This window comes from Ruditapes philippinarum, unplaced genomic scaffold (assembly GCF_026571515.1).
Source record: "Ruditapes philippinarum isolate M1 unplaced genomic scaffold, ASM2657151v2 ctg3408_1_1_1_1, whole genome shotgun sequence".
NCBI classification, from domain to species: domain Eukaryota; kingdom Metazoa; phylum Mollusca; class Bivalvia; order Venerida; family Veneridae; genus Ruditapes; species Ruditapes philippinarum.
The window spans coordinates 49417-61929 of NW_026862878.1; the positions used below are offsets into that span (position 1 = coordinate 49417).

General features: G+C 34.1%; 1 protein-coding gene across 1 annotated transcript; it reads left to right on the forward strand.

Moving 5' to 3' along the window:
- Window positions 1-664: 664 nt before the first annotated feature.
- On the forward strand, window positions 665-9734 carry LOC132720486 (uncharacterized). The gene is made up of 2 exons (XM_060704638.1): window positions 665-1739; window positions 2073-9734. The coding sequence occupies exons 1-2, from the start codon at window positions 692-694 to the stop codon at window positions 6305-6307; spliced, it is 5283 nt and encodes a 1760-aa protein (XP_060560621.1). The 5' UTR covers window positions 665-691; the 3' UTR covers window positions 6308-9734.
- Window positions 9735-12513: the final 2779 nt, after the last annotated feature.

Here is a 12513-nt window from a genome sequence, read left to right on the forward strand (position 1 = left end):
TAATTTGACTTTGACACTAAATGTCAAATTATTGAAATTAGCTACAATTGGGCATAACATTGTTATTTATTTATGTATTTAATATATACCGTGACTTTATGTTGATTTTTTAAATATGATTTTAACCTTAATTTAAATGTCCTTAAATTGTATAGCTGTATTGAAATATTTACAGATTTGATTCATACTTGAAGAAACAAGCACATATGACAAAACCACAATGTTGAATTATTCTGATATTATGTCCTTGAACTTTAATTGGCATTGACTGTCAGAGTCAAATTATTGAAATTTGCTGACAATTTTCCTTTTTTTATTTAGTCATTGATTTTGATACATCTTGGACAAAAGAGCACTTATGAAACAATTGACATCATAATTAATTCAGTTGCAACCTTGACCAATGATCGTCAAGGTCAAATATAAGATAAAAAATTTTATTTGATACAAAAATTATTTTTGAAGTAGTACACTTAACTTTAATATTCTTTCTCTGATGTGTTTAATTTTTGAAATACGAAAAAGTCGAGCGTGGTCCCCGCTAGGCTGTGACTGTTGTTAAGGACAAGGCATAGAGCTTAGATATTTGGTGTGTTGCATAGTCTAGTTAACTTCTACTTACAAAATTATTTTTATAAAACCGCAACAACTATGTTTTTACAGATTACAGTCGCAGTTGCATATATTCAGCATGGCAAGTAGGCAAAGTAAAGAAGATGTTACTGACTGGCGGAAAAATTCAATGAGACATAACCATTCTTTTCAAAGGGAACAAACTATACCGACAGAGAAGAATGTAAGAGGAGAGAAGAATGAACAGCCGTACAATAGGTCCGGAAAAGACACAAATGGCAGTGAAAGAGAAGATCAGCGAGGGAGAAGTAGTACAAAATCAACTCAAAGACATGATGAGGCTTTTCACGGTAGACAAAATGTGCCTAAGAAACACCAGGCTAAGAGAACAATCCTGTATGTTGTAACAGGTGACAAAGTAACTGAGAACAGAAACTTAAAAAGCTTTTTATTGTCTAGAATGGGCAACCCGAGAGAACTTGACTTTTTAGTGACAAAGGTCACAAATATCAAAAAAGATGGTAGAATAAAAAACGTTATCTACCTGGAGTTTGAAAGTTTTAACAAAGCTTCTCTTGGAAAACATTTACTCCATAAAAGTAATAGAAACGTACCAAATAAGCTTATTTGCTCCTTGGATAGGACAGAAGCGGAAGGAGAAGTTGTTGACACTGCTAAACAAAGACAGGAACAAATCGACAAAGCACACAAGGAAATTGTTGAACGAGCTGAATCTTTCATCGAGAGGCATGATGCGAAAATAAATGAAATTCGTGACAAACTCACTGACATTGATGCACAGCTTAGAAATAAAAGCGGGGTTTCCCTTCCCGAGTTCGATAAACTAAGCAATGAAAAGTCTGCTTTTGAAGATAAGTTGGAAGAGTTTGCAAGACAGAGAAAAGAGTTTAATAGATACATGCAATGTATGAAAGACAAGATGCAATCTCTCTTAAATTGTGACAAATTTGAGAAAGAATTGCAAGAGGTGAGAACAGCTTTTGGTGTTGAGTGTAGACGGTTTTCAACATCTTTACCTATGTACGCAAGACGTGAAGACATCCTTAATACGATCAAGGAAAACCAGGTGTGTGTGATACTCGGTGAGACTGGTTCAGGCAAGTCGACTCAGATGGTCCAGTATTTATATCAATCTGGGTTTGCAGGTAAATATAACCATATGAACCATATTACTAACGATCATCAATATTATTGGTATAATTATATATACGTATAAATTCAAATACAACACTTCATAAGTATTAAGTTTTTTTAATGATGAACAGCAGCAAGAGAAGTATATGGACATAATGTAATTTTCTTTGCGTCACGAAATGTGAATATTATGTTTGGTGACAAAGATTAAAAACGTTGAAGCTGTTCTCAATGAGTTAAGCACATTGTCTTATCTTCACATGCACGTTTTTCATTATTATAATTATGTTATAGAAAATATTGTACTTACCAGAACCAGTTTTGTACTTTTTTTATCTCTTTAGCAAAAGGACTCATTGCCTGTACCCAACCTAGAAAAATAGCTGCAGTCAGTCTTGCGACACATGTTTCTGCAGAACTAGCATCGAGAGTTGGTCAGATTGTTGGTTATAAAGTTGGAATGCAAAAGAAATTGACAACGATAACAAAGGTTATGTATATGACTGATCACATACTTCTAAATGAATGCTTAGCTGATAGGGTTTTAAAACAGTACTCGTGTATCTTAATCGATGAAGCGCACGAACGGAGTATTTACACTGATTTGCTTCTTGGTATGCTAAAGCAAGCTTTAAAGGAAAGACCAGAACTTAAAGTTATCATAACATCCGCTACGATAGAGCCAGATATATTTGTAAAATACTTTGGTGGAAAAGATCTTTGTCCTGTCCTAAAAGTCTCTGGGAGAGCATTTCCGGTAGATGTATATTGGGAATATGACTACTTTTCAGAAAGAGCCTTTCCGGAAGATTATGAATCAAAAGCTCTAAACAAGGCGATTGAAATTCATAATTCAACAGCTATAGATGCAGGAGATATTCTTGTTTTTCTTACTGCTGTAGCTGAAATAGAAAGATGTGCAGAGAAATTATCTGAACGAGGAGATACTAATGTTCATTGCCTGCAACTTCATGGTAGACTTAAACCAGAAGAGCAACAACTTGTCTTTGAAAAAACACCTAGAGGAAAGCGGAAGATTGTTTTTGCTACTAACAGTGCTGAAACATCTATTACAATTCCAGGCATAAAGTTTGTGGTGGATACAGGAGTTGTCAAGGAGATGAGATTTAACCCAAAGAAAAACATGAATTCGTTGAATGTCGTATCAGTCAGTAAAAGCTCAGCAAATCAACGTAAAGGACGTGCTGGGAGAACAACATCTGGCATTTGTTATAGATTGTACTCAGAAGAAGAGTACAGTAATATGGAAACAACATCATGTCCTGAAATACTTAGAATACAAGTGTCACAGGCTTTACTTAAATTGTTAGAACTAGGGGTAGATCCAATGAAATTTGACTACGTCCAATCACCGTCACACGAAACAATGAAATCAGCCATGGACGAGTTGATGAGTATCGGAGCAACAAATAAAGCAGGCATAACAGAGCTTGGTAAATGGATTGCAAAATTGCCACTTGAGCCAAAACTCGGCTTACTTATAAAGAAAGGAATTGAATCTGATATTGTAAATGAAGCTCTCGTAGTTGCTTCTTGTTGTAATCAAAGTGGAATATTTTACCGTGTCGGAACACTGGAGGAGAAACGAGCAGCCGATTTAAAGAAGATGAAATTTTGTCATAAAGGAGGAGACTTACTTACAATGCTGAATGTGTTTAGAGAATGGAACAAAATACCAGAAAAAGGGAAAGGCAGTTGGTGCGACAGCAACAGTATAAATGGAAAGGCAATAAAAGGGGTTCGAGATACGACAAACGAAATTTCATCAATACTTAAAAAAGATTTAGGTATTAAGATTAAGTATGAATTTAAGCAGCCTGAAAAAGTAGATCCACAAATACAACGTTTAATATTTGACATTATGGTCGCAAATATTGGCTATTTCTTGGGACATGAAGGCGCTGGATATCTTATTGTAAACCGAAACCAGCGCGTGATGCTGCATCCTTCGTGCGCTATTTTAGCTTTAGGTCTCCAACCAAGCTGGGTGGTATTTAACAAAGTTCTGAAAACCTCTGAAGATTTTATGACAGAAGTAACACCAGTGTCAGACAAGGCTATAACAGACGCTATAGAAAGTCGAATTCTTAATGTCAATTTAACTGCTCTTGAAAGTCTGAGGTTGAAGCTAGCACTGAAATTACCTGTTGGAAAACATGTTAAATGGAAGTTTGTTGGTCCACTCCATAAAAACCGCAGAAAGGTTGAAGAAGATATTTCAAAAGAATGTGATGAATCTTTAGTCGTTGTTGAAGCAAATAACAGACGGGGAGATGTCAGTTTATTTTGTTTGTCACAATATGTTGAAAAGGCATCGGCACTGCTGAGGTCTGTCATTGAACCAATGCCAGAACTTTTACGATATGAGTCAAGGGAAGAGCATATTGGAGATGAAAGAAGTGGTTTTAGAGCCGTTTTGAGGGAGGGAGGACGTGTTGTAGAAGTGCTCATGCCAAATGAATACCGATCCCTCAAAATAATTCTAAAGGAGTGCAATTTTAGAACTAAAATTGATGAAGGTAGCATTAGAAAACTGTTAATGCCTTACGGACCAATTGAACAGATTTGGAGACAAACTGGAAACAAACAGGGCAATAATCAGTTTTGGGGAAAAGTGACATTCACTCACCAAAATGATGCTGTTGCTGCATTTCAACATGTTAATAATGACAGAAATGCCAAAATAAAGCTAGAACCAAATACATTTCAGAATACACTTGCTCAGCAAGGTTTTACAATGAAACTGACGTGGTGCCGTCGGCCCTCCAAAGGACACTGCTTCGTCACAACAAATCGGCCTGAAGATCGCCCGATTCTTTTAATGTCGTCGCCAAAGGTCAACGGTGTCCCTGTTAGTATTTCTTTAAGCAAACAACAGTCAGATCTGTTTATAAAATATTTGCCTGCAGATGTCACTGATGAAAGTGTCAAAACAGCTCTAGGAGAAGTACTAGGCATATCCACCAACGCTTGCCAAGACCGGTTTCGTGTTGTTATCCCACGTACGAATGTAATTTGGAATGCAAATGAAAGGACTAGGCAACAAGATGAATTGTATAGAGTTGTATCAAAGTTTGCAGACAGGGAATCTTTTCGGTTACATGTAAGGGAATATAGGCAACAAGCAGCTATTTGTGTAGCTTTCGTAACTTTTTCAGACCCACAATTATGCAATGATACTGCAATGAAATTGATTCAAAGTCAGGAAAAATGCGAGGGAAAAAAGATACAGGTCAGTTTGGAATGCAAAGCATCTTTGCACATCAAGAAGGGACTTTATGAACTTGTAAAAGACGATTTTCAAGGATTAATTGATGAGCATACGCATGCACATTCAAGTACGGTCTTAGACCTTAAAACATTGAAGTCGGGCCATTTTTCACTCGAAATAAGAGCTGATTCTCCATTAGAGCTTGCACAAGCTAAACTTAAGTTCCAAAATGTAATTGGTGGAGATACACTTTGTTGGGAAAGCACAAAAAACATTAAAGTAATGTTCACTAAAAATGGAAAGCAAAGGGCACAAGAGATTGAAAAAGAAACGAAGGCCATGATAATAGTTGATGAGAGAGACATGACAGTTACAATACAAGGTCTGATTTCAAATAGAAGGAGGGCTACTTCATTTATTGAAGAATATATGAAAATTCACTCTGGTACTGAAGAAACGGTAATACGTCTAAAAGGGGAAGACAATCCACCTGGTTTGATGAAAGTTTTATTAATGAAATATGGGATAACCTTTGATGACTTCAAAAAGGAAACCGATGTGTCAGGGGTAGAACTTAACTTGAGACTTCATGAAATCGCTATATCTGGGAGAAGTGAAGCCATTGGAAAAGCTCTTCAGCTCGTGAATAGCTTAAAAGAAGAATTGATAAAAAAGGAAGAGGGAAGAAAACACATAAATGACTTACCAGACTGTCCTATATGTTTATGTCCCGTTAAAGAATCTGACATTTGTAGTCTTGAGTATTGCGGTCATGCATACTGTAAAGTATGTTTGAAGTCATACATACGTCATGCTGTTACTGGTCGACAGCTTCCTGTGTCTTGCGCTGCTGAGAATTGCAACAAGCTACTCGTGATTAGAGATATTAATACACAAGTCAAAATGGGATCCATCAAGAGAAAAGATCTTCTAGATTCAGCTTTGTCATGCTTTGTTAATACACGAAGTAAGGATTTTCGTTTTTGTATAACACCGGACTGTGGTATGGTGTACAGAGTTACTAAAAATGGAAAGTTATTCTTTTGTCCGACATGTCGTATAAAGATTTGTACCACTTGTCATATTCCATATCACGAGGGTCTGACATGTTCAATGTATAACGTCGCCAGAAAAGAGGGAGACTCTATGCTCGAATGGATGAAAGAGGATCCTTCAAATAGAAAAGTATGCCCAAAATGCAACTATGGAATCGAAAAAACGGGCGGATGCAACCATATGCAATGTTCAATGTGTAGAGCAAACATCTGTTGGTCGTGTATGACATTCTTTTCAGAAGTAGGTGATTACATGAAGCATGTAGATTCTGTCCATGGTAACTTTGTATAAAATAAATCATGCACAGTCAGTCGGATGTTTCCGGAAGAAGGTATGAATACAAAAATTTTCCTTTAGGCTATTCAAAACAATTTGTTGTTCATATGGGATTAGAATATGGTTTGCTAGACTAAATGTATGTTAGTTTTTTCCATATTGATCGGAAGAGCCAAAGTATGAGATTTTTTGACTCCCATAACCTCATATGGTTACACATATTTGAATTATATGTAATATCTATATAACTTGTTTATCATTATTATTGTTTATTTATTCAGATGAACTTTACATATTATACATTATTACTTTTCACGCAACTTGTTTTCTGTCAAATAGTTATTTAGAAATTGAAATATATGCCCCTACTCTAGGGTATTTAAACAAGAATCATGACACTACATAATTATATGTTAGTCAGCATGTGCCCTTGACTATGTAAAAACCGTTTTAAAATGTGCCTCTAAAAGTGCTAAAGCTAGAGTCAACAAACTTGATAAGACTGTTAATCTGCAACTGAAAATGTACACCCGTGGTTTTATTTTTTTATATAAAAGTTTTGTTCGAGTTATTGCAATTTTCAACTTGTGTGCCGTGCGTAGCTCAATAAGTATTTGACAGAGAGTCAAGAAACTTAACAAGAATGTTTGCCTGCAATTATACTCGTAGTTGTACATCCAGGGTTTTGCATGTTTTTTTTATGTATTTTAAGCATACTTGAGTTTTTAAAATTTAGATTTGAAATTCGTGCATCTCAATATGTGGATATATCAAGATGTCAACATTGGAAAGTTTAATGTCTTTTTTTATGCCCCAACCACTTAGGGGTAGGGGAGTCGAGTAGAATGTCCTTAGTCCGTATGTAATACTGTCCTACTGTACTGTCAGAAGACTGATAACACAGTGGAATGTTAGAAAATGCATGTCCTATGGACATATTTCTAATTAGTTTTTGACAAGATTAGTTAGTTTTTGACATGATTTAGCATATTTGACAAATAATTGATTTATCATGTAAACATTATATGGACATATTTCTAGTTAGTTTTTGAAATGATTACTTTTTTGAAACGATTAATTTTTTTTTTGACATGATTTAGCATAATTATTTGACAAATAATTGATTTAAATCATGTAAACATTCTATGGACATATTTCTAGTTTGTTTTTGAAATGATTACTTAGTTTTTGACAAGATTAGTTAATTTCTGACATGATTTAGCATAATTGACAAATAACTGATTTAAATCATATAAACATTGTTTTGTGTACTTGGAAAAACACAAAATGCATTAGTCTGTGGTTTTCTCACAGTCATAGTGAACATCAAAAATATATTCTATGATTCAAGGGTAGGTTGTAAATTTTATTTATCTATTGAGCGCTGTAACCCACATACATTGTTATAAGTTTTCAATTATATCGCTTATAGACAGAAATGTAGCCTTGCGGTGTAATATATCTCGATACATTTGTTTATGTATCAAACTTCCTTTAATGAAATATGCACATTGTATTAAAAGCATGTATGTTTGGCTATTTATGATAATGGTAATCTTGATTATTATAAAACTTTTAAAACTTTATTACATTTTAATAATTTTAATATGTAGTTGATGTACATTTGGTAATCACGTTGGAATTTAACAATATAGTTTACGACATTGCCTTTGCTATTTTCATGACATGTTGCGTGATACTGTAGAAAGATTACTGTTTTGTTTCCTTGTACAATATTTATACACGCAAGTGTGTATCCCGCAGCTCATTTTGTTGCTTATTTGATTTTTATGCTCCTCGAAGGGAGATCATATAGTCGCCGCCTTGTCCGCCCATCCATCAAATTCTCGTTGTAACGGGAATAACTTTAAAAGGTTTGAAGGATTTTGAATTAGACTACACACTGTGATGAAGACCAGTGATATAAATAACCTTCCTTATGTTAATAATACTTGCTTAACCGGAGTGTTATTTCCAAACTATGAATAATAATTTATTGAAACTTCACATAGTTTTCATATTTAGTAGAAACATAAATTAGGTGGTCCTCTAACTTTTGGTTGAATAAGGAGACACTAAGGTAAGGTCACCAGTGCTAAAATAGAGTTTTATACTTTTTATACTACCTATTTTAATAGACCGAAGTTTTTCCTTTTTGGTAGGTAAAAGTCTTGGATGGTCTTATAAATTTTGGTGGAGAAAGTGGTCACATCCGTCATGGTCAAGGTTACGAGATTGATTAATTAAAATGCAGCCTTTATTTATTGACTGGTGTATTTCATAATTGATAGGTATATACATTGTATCTAGGTTGTCATCTTACTTAAGTTTATTAGGGGTCAAGGTCACTTGCGCTAAAATTAGATTTTTACACTTATTGCTTTATTTATAAACTGATGTCTATTGAAATACATTGACAATTGTGCAGTTTCGGGGTGCATACATCGCTTTGTAAAAGTGATATTCTTGTTTGTCCTGTATTTATCAATTGAATTTATGCTTATATGTGAATAAGAAGTTACCAAGTGATAGAAATGTGGTAAAGATAACTTATTGTTTTAAAAGAGCAACACCAATTCTAGATGTTCAGAATTTTGAAAAAAACTCCGGTTTTTGTAAAATGAAGAAAAAAAAAGAAAAAAGAAAAGAAAATCATCAAAATTTAATAGATATGTAGTAAGATTGTTTCAATATGTTTTTAAAGGCCCGTTATGCCTCAGAAATGCCTTCATTCTTATTTCTTAAAATATTTCATTTTTTACAGATTCCCAAATATACTCATTTGCCACAAAGACGAACTAACGGTTCATTCTTTTGCTATGTTTGCAATTGATACAACTTTATTGAATTAATATTTTGTATAGAAGTCAAAATACTACTTGTTTACATTTTGCTACCTTAACGACACATTGCTTCACGTTCACCCTACTTTGTTAAGTAAACTTGTTAAACTTCTAACATGCTCTAAATTCATAATTCAAACATTATTAAACACATATTTGAAATTGATAAAGAATTGAAAAATATGAATTTCTGAGGCATAATGTGCCTTTGAGTTGTTTTCTACCCTCAGTGAAGTATCATGTAATGTTACTGTATAGTTTTATGTCCGTTAGCAAGTGTGTGCTACATTTTTCTTTAATGAACCACTAGATCGAAAAGCAATACACCTGTATAAAAATTTATTTTAAATGAGAAAATTTGCAGACCTCTTATCTTCAAACGATCAAGTAATGATCTAGAGCAGAGTTAGCAAATTTTTGTCCTCTTTATCACTTATTTCTATGTTGTTTCTTTCAACATTATTATTACCATTAATCATATTTTAACATTGTTTTGAACTATATGGATATATATTTTGAGAATCTAGTGTGAAATTTTTATTGAATGTGTGTATAAAGGTTGATGTTTATATATAATCTAAATAAAATCTTGAACTGGTTTTGTTGTTGTTTTTCTTTTTACTTTGTGTTATTAAATTTGGTGCAAAAAAGTTCTTAAACGCTGAAACACTTCAGAAAGGTATTTAAATAAAGCATAGAATATGTATTAAGAAAATAAAGTAATGAATGTTATAGTAGACAAATCAAGATGACTTTAAACAATACAAACAATTGTGCTAACAGTTAGTTTTCTATGATTGGATAATAACTGCTATTTTTGAATTCAAGAATGGAATATAGGGCATGTTTCATGTTAAAGAAAAGCATGAAATTGTCGGTGTACCATGTAAAATATAATACAAGTAATAGAAAGAGCATCGAAACACGAGATTATCTGATTTGTACGAGGGGGCGTAGTATAAATCAGATTGTCAAGTCTTTTGGTGTTCTTTCTCTTTTGTATCATAGTCAAACATAAAAACACGTTCCCTATTATCACAATATTAAACCCCAGAAAAATGTTACAAATGAACGAGCATCTGAATATGCTTTCTCTGCAGTCACAATAAGTAAAGCCGAGCAAAAATGAACCAATCAATGGGTATGCTCTGGAGTGCGAATAACTAATACCTGCTGTCCAGTTAACGCACTGTGCATGTATATGTATACGATTTAACTTTGACACGTTTTAAACAGAAAGGTCCCCAAACTTGGTTCAATAATTGTATGAGGTTAATATTCAAGTTTATCGGCCTTGCTAATACTATAGTACGACAGAGTATCTCGCGCGCACCACTTAATTATCTCGTGCGCACGACTAAGTAACTCGTTGACACGACATAATGTATCGTGCGCACGACTTAGTAGCTAGTCACCACGACATATTATCACGTGCGCACTACTTAATTATCTCGTGCGCACCACTTAGTAACTCGTGGCCATGACATAGTATCGCGTGCGCACAAAAGAAATAAAAAACACACACGTCACCTTTGTGCCACCGTAGATATGGGCAAATTAAAATGTGTACATTTAACAGAATGTCTACCATCGGTAGACTTCCTTTCTTGCCGTTGACTTATTATTATTATTATCGGGTTATCTGGCATACTCTTTCCGGTTATTGCTAAGTTATGTACGATTCATCTCAAAATATCAGAAAATGTGAATACTGAAATTTAGATAGTTATTTTTTATTTGAATGGCCGGGAAATATACATATGTGGAAAGATAACCAACGTGAATGTAAAATAACATGTATTTCATTTAGAAGGCATTGCGAAAAAAGTCCAAAACCTGAGAAAAACAGACAAGGTAAACTGTGTACTTAGCATTAATGATATATCTTTATTAATAGAAAATACAAATTGCTTAGCAAAAGTTAAACTAGCGTGTGTTTTTTTTTCCAAAGTTACAAGGAAATCGTCAAATTCCTCACAGTGATTAACAAGAGGATTGGAAAATTGTTGCGTTGGAGGGATTTTGCACCAAATAATGTACATTTTTCATGTACATGTTTAACAATCTAATCTTATTATCGATTTATACATAAAGCTGACAAAATGTCACATGGTTTGCCTATCGTGTATATACATTGATCAATGACACGGCTAGATAAAACACCTACATTTTAATCAGTAGTAGGATAGAAAAAGATGAAAACCAAAAACATGTACGTGGATGTTTATTCGCCACATCTTAGGCCTCTTTTTCGGTCCAACTAATTTTGTTACGTGTTGAGATATTTTGCTATTTGATGCCCTGTAGAAACATTTTCTGCGGTGAAATATGCGCCATGATGTTCAAGGGCAAGCTTGAACTGTTCATATATTCATTTTTGATTATTTTTTTACAGTGCCTTTAAGATTAAACATTTCTACATAAATTTCATATTTTATTTATGAAAATATTTGTAAGATAATGATTTTGATATAAAAAAATACACATGTACCATCAAAATAAAGATATAACTAAGCAGTTATATCTTTATTTTGACGGTATTTTGATGCCGCGTGACAAATGCAGTGTTGATAGCTATTGTCGCGTGACAAAAACAGCTTTGATAGCAAATACAGTGTTGATATATAATGATAGCTATAATGTCGCGTGACAAATACAGCATTGATAGCAAATACAGTGTTGATAGCTAATGTCGCGTGACAAATACTGTGTTGATAGCTAATGTCGCGTGACAAATACAGCGTTGATAGCAAATACAGTGTTGATAGCTAATGTCGCGTGGCAAATACAGTGTTGATGCCTAATGTCGCGTGACAAAACAGCTTTTATAACAAATACAGTGTTGATAGCTTATGTCGCGTGACAAATACAGTGTTGATAGCTAATGTCGCGTGACAAATACAGCGTTGATAGCAAATACAGTGTTGATATCTAATGGTAGCCAATGCCGCATGACAAATACAGTAAAGTTTCGCTTTACGACCGATCCTAAATTACGGGCAATTCGATATTAGGACCGCTTTTTCCGGTCCCGATTTTTTGCCTATATAATAATTAAATGGTCGTAAGGCCCGAAATTACGACCGACCCGCTACTACGTATTACGACCGCTTTTAAAGGTTCAAAATGTCACTTAACAATGCAAACGGGGTCCAATAAAACGGCCACTAATTAATTCTGCTCGCTAAATTGTACATGTCATCCATTATCTCCAATAAACAAACAATTTTACAACACTTAACGACAACCGCCATGAAGGTTTGAACGATTTGCGGTACACGGAAGAGACATTCAAAATATCAATTTACAGTTTGAATTTCAAGTGTCTATAGATGAGATATCAGTGAGATTAGCAGTTTGTGATTAAAAGGAATTGGA

Bases quoted from the DNA above. Each gene is read 5' to 3' on its own strand.
- LOC132720486 (XM_060704638.1), top strand. From the start codon at position 692: ATGGCAAGTAGGCAAAGTAAAGAAGATGTTACTGACTGGCGGAAAAAT. The intron at 1,740-2,072 runs GTAAATATAACC...TTATCTCTTTAG, and splicing joins ATATCAATCTGGGTTTGCAG to CAAAAGGACTCATTGCCTGT.